This window comes from Tubulanus polymorphus, chromosome 4 (genome assembly GCF_964204645.1).
Source record: "Tubulanus polymorphus chromosome 4, tnTubPoly1.2, whole genome shotgun sequence".
Taxonomy (NCBI): domain Eukaryota; kingdom Metazoa; phylum Nemertea; class Palaeonemertea; order Tubulaniformes; family Tubulanidae; genus Tubulanus; species Tubulanus polymorphus.
In genome coordinates, this window is record NC_134028.1 from 23,365,361 (window position 1) to 23,387,314 (window position 21,954).

Consider the following 21,954-nt stretch of genomic DNA (forward strand, 5'->3'; position numbering starts at 1 on the left):
AGACGACAGCTATTGACAAAAACACTGCCCTTGATATTGATATAAAAAGTCCCACACAAATCCTTGAAAATAAAAACTTAAATCTTGGATAATTCCTTGATCTAGTAGTTTATATTATATTTCCGAGTTTAATTTTCATTTAAAGTGTTAAGATTTACTAGCGAGTGCCCACGAGTTGCGCGCATGATAAATCGATCGGTCCAGTTTTTTTTTGAAATGTCGATTCAAATCTCTCTGAATGATACAGTTACACAAAGCCACTCCTGTGAAAGGAATTTTGGACAATGTGAGTTGCTCTTTTAATTACGTATTTCCTGCATTTTTGTGGCTTATTGACAGATCATGTGCCGAGCGCGATCAGGAAGTTATTACTGTGACATCGAACATTCAAATAACAAAACACAAATTGACTACATTAAAGATGGATTTAAGGACATTTTGGTAAATTTTCTGGTTGCATGAGCGTGATATCTTCACGGATTATCTCTGTTTTTTATGAAGTTTAAACCAAAATTGTTAATTAGTCAAGTTGTCTCTAAATCATTAATAAACATATGTAGCTATAGCCTAGTGACACGACCACTTTCCAGGAATGGTTGTAGATAATAAAACTTAATGATCGCTCTCATTCGCGATTCCGTTGTCAACGGCACGCATGTGACTGATTATATAGTCGCTTTATTTACACGTCAAAATGAATGTTTGTTTTGGTTCCGAGGAGCACGTGGCTTTATTTTTATCACGTGATGTTTATCGACCGCAAGTCGAGCCAATAACGACGCTCGTTACAAGCGGCGTGTGTGTAGTGTAAATCACATGATCATGTGGTCGCGACCTGAATCATGGCTCTGTTAGCCAAATTATTCCAATCTAAGAGATTTTCCCGGGCCCAGGATCGACCTAGCCCCTCCGGAGGGGATATAACGGCTAGGTAAGTTTATAAAGATCGACTGTATTCAGTTTCAGGCGAAGATTCGGCGCCAATATGGAGTTATCATCGGGTTTGTTTTTCATAATCCACGTCCTGTTTGTTTGTACGCTGACTGTCTGTAGATTCATTGAGAGTAGTAGACTGCTGTGTGTGTTGATATAGGGTAGGGTATGCTGCCCGCGCCTCAGTTGTGGCAATGGACTGTCATGTGATAGAACATCTGGAACATCAGCATTTTAGAACCTGATATTATACCAACTAAGACTTTACTAAACGTGACAGCTTTAACACCACCACAGCAGGTTTTTCGTGCCTACCCCTCACACACAGCTTGGCCTTAGCTCCATCCAGCTGCGTCGGGACCAAATTCCAGCAAAAATAGCAGTAGTGGAGAACTTGAACTGAATTTGTGTGATTTGTCATTTTCAAAATATCGTACCAAGAAATAAATATAGAAATTTTATGAAATTGTTTATCTAGTCTACTGAACCAGTGTAGTTTGGTCTAGTCATTCAGTACTGGACCTATATATCTGTTTTGCATGAAGGTTAAATTAGTTTGAAGTCCTAGATTCTTGCATTCGGATTGGCACAGTTTCAGAACACGAGATATAGGCCGTCGTAGACAAGATGCAATTCGAACGACTGTAATGCGCGCCAGAATTAATTGAGTTTGGATATTTTTTTAGGTCAGTTCTTTTTTTAGACCCGTGCATCAGGTGATTATTGTATAGGCTAATTGTACCAGTTAGTTTAAGTAGGCTATGCATCGGTATTTTGTTCATTTTGAAAAGATGTGATTTAGTGTATGATTAAGTGTCAGTTTTTCCCGCCTTTCGCAATAAAACCGCGACGCGCGATCTCATGACTAGTTATTCCATTCAGGGAATCATAACAAATGTCAATGTACTGTTGCCAGTTTATTGTCTAAATGCTAGTGTACTAGTGACATTGAAGTAGGCCCTTGTACTAGTGACATTGAAGTAAGCCCTACAGAATTTCTTTCTTGAACGCCCACTTTCAGTATTCAAGTCATAAGATTTTAAGGTTCGTTGAGTTTTACTGAGAACTTCGTTTTGTTTATTTTGTAAAGAATTCGTTTTAGCCTTAGAAGTTCTCTGAAGTCGGAGTTGAACTTAAAACCTGAAAAGAAATGAACTAAACTGAAACTGAGAGAGTTGTGTTACATCAAGGATACCCGTGTAGCCAAAAATTTCTGTATTTTTGAGGCCAGTGGGCTTTCAATACTGGAATTGCTATTGGATTCTTTTTTTTTTTTTATATCGCGGACGTTTCAAAATTTAAGGGAACAGGGAAAAATAAAATTCTTTTTCTTCATAAAATCTTGGAAGGAAAAATAACAAAATAGGAATGATAGATTGTATTCAACTGAATACAAATAATGAAAGTTCTATCGGATAGGCCTATAACAGTAAAGTCGATGAAAAAGCAAGTCAAAGAAAAATTGACCACCCTGAAGAGTATTTCTTGTGGTTAGTTGAGTCTGGCACCTTAAGCGGCAGTCGCCGGAAAACCAGTCGGCGACCGGTTGAGTCGCGTCGTAAGGTCGATCTGAGCCCCCCTTTAGTTGTGTCGAAGCTAGGCGATCTCTTGAAATCATGTCTCGGTGTCAGCTGACTGGTTTATATCGGATGACCCAGTCGCTTGATCATTCGCCTTATACACATGCAGGCCTATCTAACGCCTTTATGATTGATAGGCATGTGACTAGCGTTAGGTTGAAGCAGGTGGGAGACATTCGTAACTACATATGAAACAATCAAATCGTTTTGACATGCCGATTCGGAAAGGAGTCCACCCACTATTCGTTAATAGAACTTCTACGGCGTCGGTCGTCTCGTATTTTGTATCTCGTTGTATCGGAATCGAAAATGGATGATCGATCGGAATTACAGTCGATATAAATATGCGCAAATTACCGGATTTGTTCGACGGGTTTTTAGTAAACTGGCGAGGTTCCGTCGGTCGGAACGGCAAGCATAGGTGAGCGTGATATAATTACTGATTAGTGTATCGTCTGCTATAGTTTATCAATGTGTGTTGCAGCGTGCGCATACATAGAGTAAAACTAGTTTTGAGAGGTTTTTTAAAAAAAAATTTTTGATCTGAGAATATCGGTCGGTCTAGCAGCCGTTCACCTGTAAAACCTAGAACATTTACTTGTAGTGCGTTCAACTCGCTACGAGATGTTTTGCTTGCTGACGAAGCTCTCTTTTTAAAACGGAATTAGTTTTCAGATTTTGTATTTTTAATTCGAAAATATTGGTCTGTCACGCAGAATTCACCTGTATAACGCCTAGAACATTAACCGGTACTTCAGTGCATTAAGTTCGCTGATACTGTGTTTCTGCTGACGCTCCGTTGTCTAAACGGAATTCATCTCGTCTGGAAGGCGGGGAGGTTGAGAGAGCCCTAGTATTATACAGCGGCACGCGCTACGCCGATTCGCCGTTTGAAACTGAATCTATGTAGAACATAAGTCGATATACCGTCGTTTTCTATTTTTTATTCGCAGGTGGATCGTGCCGGAGTTCAAGAAAACTCAAATACGTCTGCTAGTATTCAAAGATCACGATGTCCGAGGGAAGACGTTGCTGTTCGACTCGAAGAGTATTAAACTCATCGACGAGAAACAGGTAAATCCGCAGTTAGAGACTTGTTTTTTATATGACCCACGGCAAGTCAGATGACTAGAAAAAAATATGTGAAAAAAATATGTTTGCTGGGATATGTGACGTATGGGCAAATCCCTTGAATGTTCAAGGCAGTCATTTGCAACTACGATTGCATACTGATTATTGCTGAGACTAATTTTCGAATGGCTTTAAGTAGTCATTGTATACAGATTCAAGAAACGACAAGTTCACTGTTACAGCTCTTCAAATCTGCTGTCAAACTCTCTTTGAAGTTGTCGAATCACTGATGTCCTCGCTATTTTCGAGTCCAAATTCGTATTTCCGATTCAATCTTTATGAATATTTGGTGTATGTCATCATTCGGATAACATGATTATTGTCACGACTATAATGACTTAAAGAGCTGCTTCGACAGTTGAATCGGTTCATATCGATAGATCTATGATCTCTATGACGCTGTATTTTTAATAGTTTTTATCGATAAGTGAAGTACTATTTGTCTGTATGTCTAGAGTAGGCTGCGTGGTACTGTGTTGATTGCTGTACGGAACGCGGCTCAGCTCCACTGCCGCGCCGCCGCGTGAAGTTACACTCGACGTTCTGTAGTATAACACGTTTTGTATATTTTGTACTGCATTTTATATCGATTCTCAATTGATTTCGTATTTCGAAATTTACGATTTTCATCGTCGAAATCAATCTCTGCGCATCCGGAACAGAAGCTACCGTAGAAAAAAAAGCAAAGATCATTTTTCGGAAGGAAGGTCGAAACTCGAAGCAAGCAACACGTTAAACTTTATGTCGAATGTGTGAAAATAGTGCTATCATTGTTGCGTTCAGCAACTTAACTACCCTAAAGTACGATGAATCTGAATCTTTGCTTGAATATAGAAATATTTCCGGTGGTTACTACTATCCATCTTTAGTCCCATTTTAGACTGAAGAAGGCTGGTAGGAACCATTTCTATTTAAACGTTTTAATCATTCATTCTACTATCGCGGTTGTCTCTTATCACGGATATCGCGATCAACCTGATGAACATCTACCAGGGCGGCGTTATGCAAGGATCGAGTGGTTTAAGGTTGATCCGATCACGAGACTGATCCCGTATAAATAATCAATCATTCTTGACCGACGACGTTTCATGTTCAAACTTCATCATTATCAAACTTTACATAAAGATGTCATGTGTCAAACTATAATTGTTAAGTGCTTACCAAACACACTCATTGTCACATGAGACCCGTCATGTCCGACCGCAAAATACGTCAACTGTCTGCGGAGCCGCCCATTTAACCCTTTCAGTGCGTCCACACTGCAGTGCGGTGTATGAATCGGTGATGGATTTTGCTAGTACACCACACTGCGGTGTATTGATGTAACTAGTAATTAGTTTTTATCTATTGAAATATGGCAGCACCTGTCAAACATAGTGAAATATTAGTTACTAACGATACACCGCACCCTGGTTTAGACGCACTATAGTGGTATTCCTGTTATTAAACACACTAGGGTGGAATTTTTAAAAATTTTCAAATTATCTCCAGTACTTTAGGGTATTAATTAGTCAGCACTGAAAGGGTTAAAACTTCACCTCTAATACTACAGTTTCGTTAATTGAAAATTTAAGAGTGGTTCTTATGTCTGAGAATGCGATTGCCTGAATATTTGAACTGTTTTTTTTGATCGCTTGTAACAATGGGTGTAAGTAATAAAAGAAAGCCAGCGACGCCTAATAATAGAAATATCCATTACAAGTGTTTCCATTGAGAATATCTCGAATTCGGATCGTCGTCAGATTTTCTTGATTTCATTTGATTTATTCGATGATTATCTCGAAATGCGTGATACTTAATTCTACTAGATAAAAGATTTACACACATGACAATCATCAGGTTCATGTTTGAACTTTGCTCTATGAAGCTAAATTAGATAAACTAAAAATTCAGATCAACTGGTGTACGGTTGTAAAACTGCATTTTAATGGCATGAAAAGCGCGGTGCATTTTTTTGTTGTCGAAGTTTACTTTTAAGTCATGTGTTTCTATTATATATACGAGTTCAAGTTCGCTGAAATCGGTCACATGACAGCCACGCGTTCGCTCAGTGATCACCGGTCTAATGGTCAAGTGTTATCACTGAACTGTATTTAAGGCGGTGATTTAGCAATAAAAGCTATACATAGAAACTCATCGACCACGTACGGACGATTGTTATCTCTACTTAGCTTTGCCCGACGTTAATTGTTCGGATCTTAGTTTCCCTAGATTGAACCCTGTTGTATTTAACCTCGCGACACGGCCACGGCCTTTTAAAGAAGTGTTGCCCGCACACTGTATTAAGTCACTCAGCGCAGTACAGAGAGTAAATGCAACAGCGTCACCCCCTTTTCCACCGAACAAATTAATTTTTCTTAGATTCAGTTTAGCTGAAACCATTAGTCTATAGGATACAGGGCCCAAGTCCTCACTTTGAAAATAAATGATATTTCTTTCGGGTTTTCTGTATTGTCGTTGCAACATTCGTCAGTCCAAGCCCTGTATTCATATGACATTAAAGCTAGAAACTTTTTACCCCCCCCCCCCCCCCGAACGAGATCGGTTGGTCGTAGAAACTGAGTTTCATTTTTTCTTGCTTCAGGAAGAGGAGAACAAACAAACCGGCGCACGGCGATCGTTGCTGCGAACGTATTCGCCGCGTAAACCGAGCGGACTCATCGACAGTAAAGAGAGCATCACGTCGGACTCCGAACAGCCAAATAATACCTCACCAAAAACCAGCCGTTATCAGGTAATCGTAGCGTGTCCCACTACAAAGCGCTTAAAAATGCGTTCTTTTGTGCAGCACTTTTTGCAACAAAAGAAAACTAAAAGTTCATTGAAGCCTTGAAAAATGACTCATTTTATTTCGTAATATTGTTGACAATAGATACTATATAGATATAGATTATATGATGTTAAGGGTCGTTAAAGTTATTTAGGGTTGAATATATCGATAATTTTGTTTGTATTGTGAAGGGTAAATCATTTTTGGTGTGTACCAAAAAGAAAGGTAAATTACCTTGCGATATGTTAACACAGTGTCCAGAGCTGCCAACTGTTCCTGATTTTCAGTATTTGTCACTAATTTATATTAGTTGAATACTGATTTGATTTGTTTGATGCATACAGATATGAAATATGTTACTGAAGTTCTTACTGTTGATTACTGATTAGTTTGAACATTTTCTTACATATTTCGATGAAACGTTACCGAAAAAATTTCAATTTGTTACTGATAGCACTTTTCAGAGGTTGGCAGCCCTGAGTGTCGGTTTCGAATAGACAATGAAGTTTACTCAACGCAGGATATTTCCCATGTATCTGTTTGCTCATTGTCTAGTCTTGATACTCTCTCGATAATAAACAATCGCTGTTGTTGTTTTACAGTTTCAACGTCCCGGCTCCGATGTAAAGATGTTAGGAGAAATGATGTTCGGATGTATTCCGATGTCTTATCGCGGTACGAGCCTCAAAGTACATTATATCAGGTACGAATAAATAAATAGTCTTTGCTTTGAGAGACGTTTTGGTCCATTATGCATATTCAATTTCACCAGTGAGTTGAAAATACATTCATTTCCGATTTGAATCTCGACCTTCTGTGCATAACCAGCTCTTGTTTCTACATTTTTACGCGCTATCCAGAATAAACTGTTCGTAAATGCTCTGTGTTTCTTAAATCGAGGGATATAAGATCGTCTGTTTATTTTATATGTTACGAGATAACTAAAACTGTTAGATATCCCGCATTGTTTGACCACATGCCGCGACCGTTTCTTTGAATTTCATGTTACTGTCGATTTATTCTAGGTATCCACCACAACTTGTGTTCACCAAAGTATTCGTGCCTTCAAAAACAGCTCGGGGTTCATCAGGGTAAGAAACACTACATTCACGGAAACTCAGGAAAAAAATCTAAAAAAATGTGGGAATTCGATGAATTTTGCGAAAAGCCTGGAAAACTCAGTAATTCGCGTAAACCATCGCATTTCCTTGTCAATACCTGATTCATGGAAAGTGAATTGATTCTAACATTTCAAACCAACATATTTTAGGGAATTTATTGTTTCGTGGAAAACTGGGGAACTGGAATTTTTAAATGGGGGAAGCAGTCAACTTTTCTAGTGAACTCGATAGAAATTCAGTTTGCACTTGAATACTGTGGGGAATTTGAATTTCATTTTGGCACCACGGTTAGAAAAAGGTCTTGCCCTGTTGGTATACTCAAAAATAAGATGGTTCGATTGGAACACGTAGGGTTCTACTGACTATGAGCTTTATCTTTCACATTTCAGGGAAGTAGATCTTTACGATTCTTGTAGTTTACAAAGTCTATCGTGTAGCGATTGTTCATCAGCGCGTCAAATTACGTGCACTCAAAGAAATAATGTCGATATAGGTAAGAATCGGGCAGTAATAAAAGGATAATAGTTCATATTTCGAAATGATAACTGATGAATAAATGTAATCATTGTAATCATTGCAGCTCGTAGTGTACCAGTAGATATGCCTAAACCGTACCGAAGTCACAACGATACCGATGACAGCGGTCTCTCTGGATCGCGTAAGTCTTCATTCTATTTAGCCTATACATATAGCTACGTATTCAGGATCCAGTTCCACAGTTTCGAGTTAGAGTTACCTCTGAACTGCAGTTCCGGGATACAGTCAGGAGTTAACTCCGAGTTAAAATTTCCAATGTAAAATTTCAACTTGACAACAGTTGAACTGGGTCTAGAAAGCTAAAAACTAAACAACTTGAAAAAAAGTTTTGTCAGTTGTTTGAAAATTAGTTTCCGATTCTCTGTGTATTCTAGTGGCGTCGAGCGGCAGTTTTACACCGTTTCCTTCACCGGGAAATTCAAGTATTAATTCGAACAGTTATAACAGTTTACATCGCCGTTGGATACGCAGTCAGCAGACGTGTCTCGAGTTCGGCGTACGCCAGAGAACGGACGACGGCTGCCATCAAACACCCGAGGTAAGAACGCCACACGGTATCCTTTACAGGGTTTGTAACGTGTCCTGAAAAGAGCACGCTATTGGAAAAAAATCAAGGATAGCACTTACTTTGTAGGTAAAATCCTGATAGTGCTGAAGAGTACTTACCCTGGTACTTTTTGGAGTCTCGATGTAATATGATGGAAATTTCTACCAACGAATTTTATAAAATGTACTACGTCTTCCCAGTACATTTTGGTCAATATTATAAATGGCAGTTTCTTTCAAAATGAATTTTAGAATCGATTGGGGGTACATCAACTTAATCGTTGATTTAGAAAAATGCCACAAACTTGGATTTATGAAAAAAAGAGCTGACTTTTCGACTTTGAAAAATGCCGACCCGACTTTTGCCTCTGCCTGACTTGTTCAAATCCAGCTTTTAGTTCCTTCACCGAGGATCCGATATACGTATCTAAATAATATAATAATAATAATATTTATTTCGCCATGTACATATGCAGTATAAATGATATAGATTATAAACAATTTACATACATACGAGGCTGGATGCTTGGAAAGCCAATGGAGGCTGTGTCCCGTAGGGATCCAAGCACCCAGAAAAAAAGATCAAAATTTAATGAAATTAGGTAGAATGAGGGTGAAATGGAAACGCGAAATGGGAGTAATCTGTCCGCTGTAGAAGTTTTAGATACATAAACTGATCTGATTATACACGTACCAGGTAGTAGCTTTGTGATTCTATTCTACAGCCGATGCCAGCTAGTCAACGCAAACAGAAAATCGGCATCGGCGTCGTATTCGACCTGTTCGGCGAACGAGAGGAAGAAAAGAACACGAAATTTCAACAGTTCTTCTTTTCGCATATAACGCTATTCGAAGGTCACGTGGAGAAATTGAAATGTCAAATCGAACGCGCGATGAGCAACAAACGGGAATTCGTGCACATCGTTATGGAGGTCAGTTATTTCGCAATAGTGTCGATCTGATTTTAGTTGTGCAGGGTGACCACTGACCTGGAATTCCTTGAAAAATCCGGGAAAACGCTGGGATTTGACAAATTTTACCAAGATCCTGGACCCAGTTCCAAAGTGATGAGTTAGAGTTAACTCTGAGTTAGAAATAGTTCATTTTCGATGAGTTAACTCCGAGTCAAATCTTCACTCACAACTGTGGAACTGGGTCCTGGGAACCTCAGAGCAATTCGGATAATGCTGTTTACTGTGTGTTTCTTTATCAGTATGTGATTCAATGAAAAATGAATAAATTGTAACATTTTAAACCTAGAAATTTCTCTGATTCACTCAGGGAATTTTGTGTAATCACATGGAAAAATCAGGGGATTCGTAAATGGGCGGAAAGTGGCCACCCTGTTGTGGATACACGGCCTCGCAGTAGGACAAGGTTATCGAAAATACACGTTTGTATTTCACGTTTAGGGATTGGATCGGTTTCGAACTGAAGTGTTTGATCTGTACACAGCGGCGAGGTTACCGGATCCCGTTTGGCTCGGAATGATGTCAATTAGTGATAACAGACAAACGATCTGTCAACATTTTGTCAACGACTTCATAAACGTTATACAGAAATGTGATACTAAATCGACTAATTTGTAAGTCTATTTTTCCTCACAGATGGTGAACATTCATAGCCCGGCAAAAGATAATTTGCATGGAGCAAATCAGTAGAATTATACAAAATTGAATTTAACAAGGTGCCATCAATTTTACAAGCTTTGGCTTTATTTGGCATCCTTGCTGTTGTATTGGAATTATTTATAACCTATTAGACTACTATTATATATTGTAACTTTTTTCTACGCATAACGTCTCGATGTTTATTTGTTATTTCAATTCATTCAATAAGGATATCAATCAATCAATCAAGATGGCAAAGATAATTTTAAGCCTTTACTTTTCTAATATAATGAACTCAAGTCTCAACGAGTTCCTCCTGTAGAGTTTAAAAGTCGGCGGAGTTTTGAATGACTTTTGGTCTAATTCTATAATGAGGTTTATGTGCGTTGTACACAAGGACCCAGTTCCACAGTTGTGAGTTAGAGTTAACAGTTGTGAGTTAGAGTTGTTAACTCTTGAGTTAAAGTTAGTTCATTTTCATCGAAAATAGACGAGATAACAAAAAATGTCTGCTATTCATCTCCGATGTGATTTAATATGCGTGTACTTCGTTTGACTAAAACATGTGTTAATTGAACGTTGATTTTAATTACAGTTTTATCAGTACGTTGATTACCACGGTGCTGACGTATCATTTAGCGTGGGTACCGACTGTTACTCCGGCTGGTGCTATACCGTCGCGTACATACCTCGATAAACATTCAGCCAAGTGGGTACGTATCACGTGAACCTCCGGTTCATACTGCAGAATTGATTTCTGGTCTCTGCGTCTGTCAAAAATTGAAATTGATTTCGCTTTAATTGTAGCTCGATGCTTTAGCCAAGTCGCATCCCTATAATCCATTATGGGCTCAGTTAAGGTAACTTATTATGAAATATATGCTTGGGGATCGAAACCAGATCGTTCGAACCCTGTACATAACTGTAGTGTCCCCGGGCAAGACACTTGCCTCATTGGCTCTCTCCACCCAGACCTGATAGATGACTCCTGGTGTAGCTGCTTGGATTTTTGCTTGGATCCCTAGGGAGAGATGACTGATTTTAAGTTAGAGATAATTGGCTGGCATTATAATACGCATAAATGGATCACGGAATATCTGTTAAGCGCCTTATCATTATTTACTATAGGAGGAGGCAAAATGCTTTTGTCATCACCTCGTTATTAGCGCTAACTAAGCTTTATCATTATTACTATTATTGTTAATATTTCTAGGTGTTCCTGTTATTCAATAAAATGTAAAATCCCAATTTTTGAAAGACGTAAATGTTTACTCGAAATACTAGAAATATCTCAGGCCGTTTCAATCGCCCCTCTTCGGTGCACTCTAAACTGAAGAAGGGCGACAGGAACCACTCGAAATATTTCTAGTATTTCAAATAAACCTTTAGATAAAATATTACCCTAAAATAAATGTCTTTCAACAATTGTGGGATTTCGCATTTATTGTTTCATCTTTGTAATCTTACTCGATTCACTGTTGTTCAATGTTTGTTTTGACGTGATTTCAGTGATCTATACGGCGCGATCGGTTACCCATTGAAACTAGCGCGCACGGTCGTCGTCGGCAAGAAACAAGAACTCGTAAATAAAGTGTTGCGTATACTCAGTTATTTCATACGTTGCAGCGAGGTTTTCGAGTGTACGAAAAACGACATATTCCTCGACGCGGATGACGCGACGGACCGCGGCGCCGATCAGATCGGTTACCGCGGCGAAATGTCGCTGATCGAAGAGGAGTCGAATTCGGAGAATTCGAATCAAACGACGCCCGTTAAGACGCTCGGTTTGAATAAAGATTTACAGCGTGTTACGGAAGTGAGTAGTCCGGCGGGATCCGTACCGCTGTCTAAAACGCCCGACTCGCAAGTTGCAGACGTGAACGACGGCTCGGTCGTTCGCTGTCGTTTATCGACCGTCGATTTCGTCGAACCGAAAATCGAGAATATCGTTCACGTTCGTCGCTCGGCCGGCGATCGATCGGACGACGTCGTCGAAACAGAGACGGCGGCGCCACCGGTGGCGGCGAAGAAAGCGACGTACGTACGTCTGCCGTCGAAAGAGAGCAGCATCGTGAACGCGATGGAAGATTGCTTCGACGGCGAATGCGAAGCGAAAACGATCGACGACATCTCGTACGAGGACCGCGTTACGCAATACCTCGCCGAGTGCGAACAGTTTAAAGGATCGATGGATATACCCGACGACGATCCCGAGATATCGTCGTTTAGCGACAACGCCGAGTCGCGGCTGCGTTTCGGCGATTGTCGCGATGAACGTTCGAACGAGAAACCGGCGGCGACGTCGGCAGCGCGTTGCGACCGGTCGACGGAATCTCCGATCTCGATCAGCGATAAACAATCGGATTACGTCGTTACTCCGACTCCGGAAAATATCGAACGTTTCGAAAGCTCCGATTGTAGTTCGTTGAGCGCGCCGACGACGGTGACGCCGCGTAAGGTGACTCCGAGTGCTGAGCTCGTCATGTCGTCGGAGAAATCGTCGACTCCGACTCCGGAGAATGTGAATAAAACTGTCGTCGAACACGACGCGAATCCGTCTGCAGCCGGCAGTGTTCAGACGTCGGAACAACCGCGGTCGAGACATAACAGCGGCGATCGGGTGTCGCGACAAGTCAGTAAAACCAGTATCCCAGGACGCTGTAGGTGAGTGTGATTCTGTAAAATGATTCCACTACTGACCTGACCTGGATAACTTAATGAATTAGAAAAATCTAGAGAATAACCTGGGAAAACTCAGAGAATTTGACGAATTTTTGCCAAAAAACATGGAAAACTCAGAGAATTCCGATAATGCTTTAACCACGTGTTTCTTTACTAATATATGATTCATGAAAAATCGATTGTAACATCTTTAAAAAACTAAAACATCTCACTTTCTCATTTTCATTCTCATTTTCTCGGTTTCATACGTAGATTGGAATTAACAACTCAGTTCAATTTCAATTTGAGTTAACTCAACTTTATACCAATCTATAAAACTGAACCGAGGGATCTTGTAAATGTGGATTGATGGTGGCCACTCTTCAATGAGCGACAATTGCCTCATTTCTTCTCGATGTTGACTTAGTTCGTTACTATTTCTAGGTCAGTAACGCCGACTGAACTCGGACGAAGACGCCACGTATCGACGAATAGTGTCGAATCAGAGGTCTTCGATCCGTTCATAAACATGAAAGAAATCCAGATGCCCAGGTATAGATCAGCAGATATACTTCATACTCTAAAACGACGTCAGTGTTCTCCATATTATGGGAGTTTGAAGGGGCTGCATTATGACATCGTGGCTGCTGAAGTAGCATGGCTATCGATCCCCCAGAAATGCAGAAAATCTAAGCAAAATTTTGGCGTAATCTTGTAATTTTCACATTTGCTCAATATATTTCATTTCAAATCACTTATCGGCATTGATACAGTATTGATATCCACTATGGTAGGGGCAGAAGCAGAGCCTCCAACTGTTCCTGATTTTCAGTATTACTCTTTTATATCAAGAAATACTGACTTGATTTGTTTGATAGTGTGCAGAAATATGAAATGTGTCACTGACTGTTTTACTGTTGATTACTGATTAATTTAAACATTTTCTTTCATACTTCAATGAAATGTTACTAAGAAAATTTGATTTGTTACTGATGACACTTTTCAGAGGTTGGCGGCTCTGCAGAAGATAAATTTCATAAGGGGTGGCTAATTTTCAGAGGGATGGATGTGAAAATGAAAGGGGTGGCTACACACCTCTAAAACCTGTTGTGGAGAACACGGGACATATTCTCAATATATGGTAATATGATGATTGATTTCAGATTCGAAGGTGAAAATGAAGTTCGATCGTTCGATACAAATTTCGGACATTCGCTGATGGCCGGTTACATGGATCATTACGTGGCTGATTTTGTGCTGCACGGAACCAGTGAAACGTCGTTCTACGCGAGACTTCTTAATGATCTTAGTTTAAACGCTCAGGCCACGGTTCTAGATGAGACCGTTAAAGAGGCTGTGTGTATTGTGGCTAACTGTGATGACTGGTGAGATTTATTATTATTAAACGTGATCAATGTTTTAAGGATGTCTTAATTTAATGAGGAACAGGGCTAACGGGGAAATATGAGGGAATTTCGGTACGTTGTTATGTACTGAGGTTCAGTATCTGTCGTTGATTTACAGGTCAGTGAAACTGATATCTAGTAACGGTATGAACGTGGAGAAAGTTCCCGGTATACGACAAACATCGTCTCAACTCGTCGGACATCTCATAGAATCAGTGAACGACATGTGGAAAATGAAAATGACTGCAGATTTTGTAAGTAAACATCGACGAATGCCGTTAGTTCCCAAGGGTGGACCGATCCACCCCTTCGAAATTTGCATGTGCCCTCCGAGAAGTCTGGAAAACATTTTGTGCAAAGAAAAGACTACAAATAATCCAAATGGGCCTGATAAGGGCAAGAAAAGCCCATGATTGTCTTAGATTTTCTGTGGGCGGGCCACTAGAACCCCCACCAATGTTTCGCTTGTAGCCCTCACATTGCCAAATCTGCCCTTTTCAATTAAGTTCCAATATCGAGGGCGATCCCATTCAAAGAATCCTAGATCCACCCGACCCTTGGTTCCAATCGAGGAAATGCATCCAGGAAAATAATCAACTGCTTGTCAAAGGGTCTTGAGAGTGTGTTTTGATACTTATTAATCTTCATATCCGTGTGGTTTCTATTCTTTCACTCCGAGTGTATTCAACTGTTTCTATTTGTTCACACAGTGTCTGATGCATTTAGAAGATCGACTGCAGGAGATTTACTTCAAGAGTCGAATGATCGCTGAATATTTACGCGACCAGAAAAAAGTCGATGTCGACGAAATGACGAAAATGTTGGGGTAAGAGCCGATTAGGAAAAAACTCTAGAATTTGATGAATTTCATGAAAAAAACCTGGAAAACTCTGGGTATTCGGTTATTGATCACGTGTTTCTTTATCAATACGTGATTCAATGAAAAATTGAGTGAAATTTCTCGGATTCGCTAAGGAAATTTTGTGTAATCACATGGAAAAATTAGGGAATTTGGAAAAGTGGCCATCCTGTCTGAGTAACGATTTGATTGTGTATGTATTGTTTCACGATGAATGGGTTTATGTTTTGTAGATTCCACTCAAGCGATCTCCAGTTGTTGTTAGCAGTGGCGCAAACACATTCCCCTGAACTAGCCTTCCAGCTGTCCTAACGATGTTGATTCCATCCGACACACATTGAAAAACAAGACGAATGCTTCCATCAATGAAAAAGAAATATCGTAACTATCCAAGGCATGCATAAACAAAATGAAAAAAATGCGTTTTTAACGTAATAAAAGGATTGCAATACCGGTATATTTCATAAACATCATCGCGCCGTTCGAAAACATGAGTAAAAATTCATAATGTTCTTTATAAAATCGTTGAAATAAGTCTAGTCTTTAGTTGATAGAATAATCGAGATGGATGCTAAAATGTAAATCAGAATCCTTTGAAGGACGATACGATCCTATCATCGATGAAACCTGGGTGTCTTTGTTGTTGCGGTGATGATCACTGTATTTTTTTCATTTTCATATGAATCGTTATAATAATTTGGAGTTGAAGGTCTGTTGTCTGTAACTGTTACCTCTTTCACTCCTCTCTCTCTCTCCACTCCAGCGGTGTATATTTACATCAACGCATACTGATATTCTGTATTGATCTCTGCTGAACCTAGCGTAGAGTAGTCATGGTGTCATTCATTCATTGCGTACGCATAGGGTGCAATTTTGTATTAGAATGTTTGAAATAAATGTTTAAAAAGGCCGAAATTTTCGGGAAGGGATATTTGAAAAATTCAAATTCTAGGCGTACAAAATGAAAGAATGATCCCTATCCACGAGGATTAAAATAAGTAGATCCATTTACATTATCTATTCACCATCTACATCTAGATTTAGGGGAATACTGAAAAATCTTCAAAGTTAAAATTTTCAGATGCTTGTATCGAATACGCTCCGAGATAATCTATATTTTTACATATTCTGTGACAGTTGGTCACGTTCACGATGTCTGCTTAAATCTTGTTTATATTGAATTAAAAACGTTCTTTTTGTTCTCTTCTGCCTAGGATAGGCTCGGCTTTTAAAATCGCGGTAGTGTTACGTGGGTACGGTAGATCTGGAGGTCGAACTTAATCCAGATTTAAATGAGCTTTCCCGGTAAGGCTTTAATGACACACGTATACATGGAGTCTGCTCTCTACCCACTCTGTTGTAGACACTACAATCCCAGTGAATTGCACATTTGTTGATATATAATTTATCGTATACATACATTTTCTACTAATCATGTTTTAAAAAAAAAGCTTTTTCCTCTTTTTGAAACTGGGACTAAACATTTCATATCAATGTAATTTGATTTGTGCTTCATTTGCATTTACGATCGATCGATGTCGTGTATAATTAATCTACGAAGAAATCAGGGATAAACTACCTCTTCAGAGGAGGTACGCGCGAGTATGTGTTCGCATACGATAATCTTTACGATGAAAACGCAAATCGTTTTTATGCAATGCAAAAACAGTAAGTCTTAACGCAGCGTGTAAAACTTGTATCAGTCGAATCGGTCTAAATCGGCTAGGTCCGAAAATTTCCGCCTCAAAATCGGATTTTCTAATAAGCGTGAACTCGCCTCGCCTCCTCGTTCACTGAAAACAGGCTCAACTTGTAGTATCAAATGTATGGAAGCGATTTAACCTAAACGGACATGTAAATGTTGCTTAACCCTTTCAGTGCCGACTAATCAATACCCTATAGTGCTGGAGATAATTTGAAAATTTTGAATAATTCCAACCTATTGTGTTGAATAATGGGAATACCACTATAGTGCGTCTACACCGCGGCGCAATGTATCATTAGTTACTTATATTTCACTATGTTTGACAGGTGCTGCCATCTTTCAATAGAATTAATTACTAATTACACCAATACAGTGCGGTGTATTAGCAAAATCCATCACCGATTCATACACCGCACTGCGGTGTAGACGCACTGAAAGGGTTAAAAAGATGTTTCTAATTTCTATTCGCCTAAATCGGATTTTTTAAAATGTCTGTGAACCCAACTCGTTCATAGTCGGGTGTTTTTCGATCCGACTTACACAAGTTTTACTGTAATACACACTCTGTAAAACGAGGTGCATGACAGACGAGAGTCATGCTTTGTTATATTCTCAGCAGGGATAAATTGATAATATAATTTGTACAGCGTTGTCAGTTTGTTCCCGAGTGATCGTTTATCGTATTTTGTACAGAAAAACATTTGATTTAATATTTATTGAATATATATATATATATATAGATTCTATGGAATAAAAAAATCGTAACTAAATAGTATGTAGATATTATTTTTTCGATCATCGAGAAGCGCATTCAACAATGGTTTGTAGTGGTGCGGAAAAGGTAGTACTTGTTTGTGGATTGCGGCCGTGATAGACATTTTAACTGCTCGACATGATTTGTCCAACCATCGATAGATTGACCCCTGTACACATGATTAAATGCCCGTTTTCATCCGAAATCGAATAAAAACAAATTCAGAATCATTTCTTTTAAAAAGAAGTGGCTATAAAGTCTTTATTAATTAAGAGAATAATTTCAAAAGCAAAAACGTTGGTAGAATTGGCAATGAAACGATTCACCCGCATCAGCAAAAATAGCGAGGTCAGATCTATATCACTCATGCACTAGTACATGCTAATTGCCAAGAAGTGAGGGGCACTTTGATCTACACTATCACAATTACGAATGCCGTGAAAAATATTTTTGGGATAATTTGTGAATCAAAAAGTAGCACTTTTTTGGGCCTTAATTTATTATTAATTTATCATTTATTTATTAGGTACACATAAAATTTGAATTTTTCAACCCCCCTCCCCTCTGTACGCAAAATTGGCCATTTTTTCATATACATTCAGCATTACAGTACGCAATCGCACTGACCCCTCCCCTAATGCCTATGTAATAAATGAATGACCCCGAAGTAGCACTTAGCAGATTTGCTACAAACCCTATTCAAAGAAAGCAAAGAAAAACCGATTCATAAGCAAACAATGTTCTACTACCATACTAATAATCAACAGTTCTATTATGAGGGTTCTAACAGATCAGGTAATACAAAATACCCAGATATTTCCCCGACCATTGACCACTCATTCCCTAATTATCATCAATGGGGGATGTTTCTCCTTAAGAGGTTCCTTATGCGCTTGTTACCTACAAGAACAAAAAGACACCAAAATTTCCAATTTTCTGACTTTTCCCCACAGGGAAAAATAAACCTGGAATTCCGTCCCTGATCTGTAAAAGCCCTGTATTCTATACTTCTAAAAGAAACTTCTATCACGTCATCTTTTATTTGCACCAGTCTTCCTAATCTCTTCACTGAAGGTAGGCTTCTTAGTCACTGTTAAAGTGTCTTTTTCATCGGGATTAAATGTCACGAGACCGCCTTCCGGTGTTCGTAACTGGAAAACTACGGCCATCTTTTTCAACGCGGGATTCGTTCTTTCTAGGAATCGAATCCAACATTTTAACGAGTCCTTGCTGCCCGTACCGCTGATACACATTGCCAGTATGTTACCGCCTTCCTGCTGATGAACACTAGGTGGCAGCACTAGTGATGATTCCGGCTGTTCCGATTCGAAAAATGACGGAAACGTGAATAAATCTGAAAATGAACATGAAATTTTCGATCTTGAGCGACAGTTGAATAATAGAATTCAGGCTGAAAAAAATGATACCTCGTTTCTCATTTCAACAGAGTCTACCCTGTAGATTTTTAGTAAAAATCATGATTAAGCTAGCTGCAACTGACCCGGCAGCTATAGAAATGAACTGATTACAAATTTTCATGCAGTTTACTAAAGTGACAAAGCCGATTAGGAGAAACAAGGTATCGTTTTATTTTAGCCTTTGATACTGGTGGCAGTTCTTGGCTACCAATGAATTAATCCCATGACACAAACACAATCAAAATCATTCAGACTAGACACAGTCCTACATAGAGAGAACTAACTGTCCACACACAAATTTCAAATAAATCTGAAGATAGATAGAAACATCTCCAACCCAAAACGTCGGTTAAACCTATGCTTGTTATCAATCTTCAATACTGTATGCGCACAGTTATGCCTAAAATGGTTAGAATAGAATTCACTTACTGGCGTCATCTTCAACTTTGTTCTTTTGTTCATCGTACTTTTCAAAAACGGACGGATCGCATTCGGACGTCAGAACGAAGTACGTCAACATTTTCTCTTTGATCCAAACGTGATAACCGCCTTCTACATAAACCGGTTGATTAAGAGGATGCTCTTCGAGCAGTTTCATCTGTTCAGGTGCCTGAGCACCGACGACAAATGTATCTTCCACGAAAAGATCATGTCGGTCTTGTAGGTCATTCGTCTGAAATGATAATTTATTCCATTCTTAGAAAACATGAACCCGGAGGCAGATTTAGGTGATGGTCTCAGAGTCTAGACCCCTGCCTTCCCATTGAGGTGGCCCTTTTCATCAAGTCAAAGATTGTCAAAATCTACAAATCTGAAACATCCTTTCGGAGATCTGCATATTTTCCGATATATTTTTTTAGAAAATATCTAATACGGTAAGGAGGGTGGGACCCCCTAGCCAAAAAAATGGCAACTTTTATCTGAAAAATGCCTTTTCTTCTGGAACGCGGCCTTCCGAATTTCCTAGCTCCACCTCTGCAATCCATAATAGGTCCAGTTGTTTTCACCTACCCAATAAACATCGATCATATTCTCTCTGTCTCGCGACATGCGTTTTAAAGCGAGTCGCGCGAGTTCAGTCGGGTCGGTCGGTAGATATTTCGGTATCGGCCACGGATTGATGTTCTTGAATTTCGGCATCCAGTACATCATACGTTGATATTTTCTCATCGCGTGCGTATCTTTACCGAATACGCTGTAAACGATGTTACCGATCTCATCGTCCGGTGTGATACCTGAAATCGGTAAGAGCGAGAGCGGGGTGCAGTCAGTAAAATGGTCCCATCAATCCAGGGTTCGTGGGGTTTTTTCATTCCCAAAATCGTTGAGCGTCACTCGGGCCCTCCCTCGAGAACATTTTGAATGATGGACCATTTTCTGAGCATCTAGTGATTCTAGATGAAAATAACCAGAAATAATTTGCTACTTTCTTAAGCCAGGTTGTGAAGATGTTATCTTGGCAAAAAATTTGGAGGGCCCGGGCAGTTTTCCCTAATTTTTCCATCTTATTGCAGAAATTCCCTGAGTGAATTGGGGAAATTTCTAGGTTCAAAATGTTACAATTCGTTCAATTTTCATTGAATCAAGTACTGATAAAGAAACATGGTCAATGAACACTATCGAAATTCCCAGAGTTTTCCGGGTTCTTTCGCAAAATTTGTCATTCAAGATTTTTCTAATTCGTTTCTGAGTTTTCCAGGACTTCCAGGTCAGTTCGGTTAGAGATATTTTCACTAACCATTTTCTTCCATTTGCTCGAGTAAATCCATACAGCACTGTTGATGTTTAGGATAGTGCTGCATTTCGACTTGCCAAGCGGATTTCGCGACCATCTTTCCGACCGGGAATATTTTCAACAACGATTTATACGCTTCGATGTCGCGATTGATACCGAATTCTTTCATACGTTTCAGAGCCGCATAAATAAACTCGACCGAACCTCGTCGATGGACTCCTTCTCGTTTCAGGTACACCGATATCGCCGCTTCGAACGTCTTCCTATCTCTATCTATTTTCGCCGCTTCGTCAAAAAGTCCGCCCTGTTTAGCGATCAACGCTTTCTCCATTTCATCGGCATTTTTGTCTCGTTTATTTCTATATGCGGAGAGGTGAATTTGTGCATCTTGTAGCTGATTATTTAGAGTTCTTGTTGCCCTCCTCAGTAGTCGATGCGGATGCGGGCTGATCATACGCATTAAATTCCTTATCATTTTGATTCACGCTGAAATGATTACCAAGTAAATCGAATAAATTCATTGAATCATGAGAGACAAACAAAACTGAATTCTCTTTGGTGACTTTACTCACCGTCAATGTATCAAATTAACTAAAAATGGTAATTTTCAGACGCATTATCAAAAATTCTCAACTACAAGGGCAACGACCTTGAGATCTATCTCGGATCGAATTCAATTCAAACTTGATTGAGCATTTTAAAGACAAAGGTTAAAAATAATTTTATTGAACAGAAATCAACGGCATGAACATTTGATGTGATTAGATATTTTTAATTAATGGCTAATATTTTCATTTGAGAAATCCCGTTAATTCGACAACCGATTCCATATATCTCCTCTGAGGCAGTAGTGTAACGCTTCACAAAAGTAATGAATCCCGGCGGCCGCTAAATAAACTGATCAGTCCGCTGGGCTAAGAGGATGAACTAACAGATAGATCAAAAATACAAAGATTGAATTATAAATCCAGCTGAAATCATACTACGTGCAGATTTTGAAAGGTTTGGGTAGCGTTGTTCAAAATCTACGGGTAGAGATATTGTTTACGTGTTATTTTTGCGTCAACTGAATATCTGAACATGTTTGGTCAAAGCAGTTCGATCCACGGGGTTATACGGTTAATCCTTGGTCACCACAACCAGCATGTGCTTCAAGATTAACGATTTGAATTATTCAAAGCTATTCGT

The 21,954-nt window shown here is 39.3% G+C and overlaps 2 protein-coding genes across 3 annotated transcripts; one reads left to right on the plus strand and one right to left on the minus strand.

Moving 5' to 3' along the window:
* The first annotated feature begins 775 nt into the window (after nt 1-775).
* LOC141903228 (folliculin-interacting protein 1-like) lies at nt 776-17,571 on the plus strand. 2 transcript variants are annotated; one of them, XM_074791307.1, is made up of 18 exons: nt 776-931; nt 3,467-3,587; nt 6,229-6,378; nt 7,017-7,117; nt 7,440-7,505; nt 7,925-8,028; nt 8,116-8,193; nt 8,447-8,610; nt 9,344-9,550; nt 10,031-10,203; nt 10,824-10,941; nt 11,036-11,088; nt 11,738-12,892; nt 13,334-13,441; nt 14,053-14,274; nt 14,414-14,549; nt 15,006-15,121; nt 15,388-17,571. In XM_074791307.1, the coding sequence occupies exons 1-18, from the start codon at nt 843-845 to the stop codon at nt 15,464-15,466; spliced, it is 3,240 nt and encodes a 1,079-aa protein (XP_074647408.1). In that variant the 5' UTR covers nt 776-842; the 3' UTR covers nt 15,467-17,571. The 2 variants fall into 2 exon arrangements, with proteins under 2 accessions (XP_074647408.1, XP_074647410.1); XM_074791309.1 differs by lacking the exon at nt 776-931 and adding an exon at nt 2,637-2,934.
* A 299-nt stretch (nt 17,572-17,870) lies between these two features.
* Nucleotides 17,871-21,411, minus strand: LOC141903229 (evolutionarily conserved signaling intermediate in Toll pathway, mitochondrial-like). Its single transcript, XM_074791310.1, has 5 exons — nt 21,339-21,411; nt 20,770-21,252; nt 20,043-20,266; nt 19,461-19,704; nt 17,871-18,967 (listed from the first exon to the last, which is right to left on the minus strand). Exons 2-5 carry the CDS (start codon nt 21,239-21,241, stop codon nt 18,645-18,647), a joined length of 1,263 nt encoding a protein of 420 aa, XP_074647411.1. The 5' UTR covers nt 21,242-21,252; nt 21,339-21,411; the 3' UTR covers nt 17,871-18,644.
* Between the last annotated feature and the right edge of the window lie 543 nt (nt 21,412-21,954).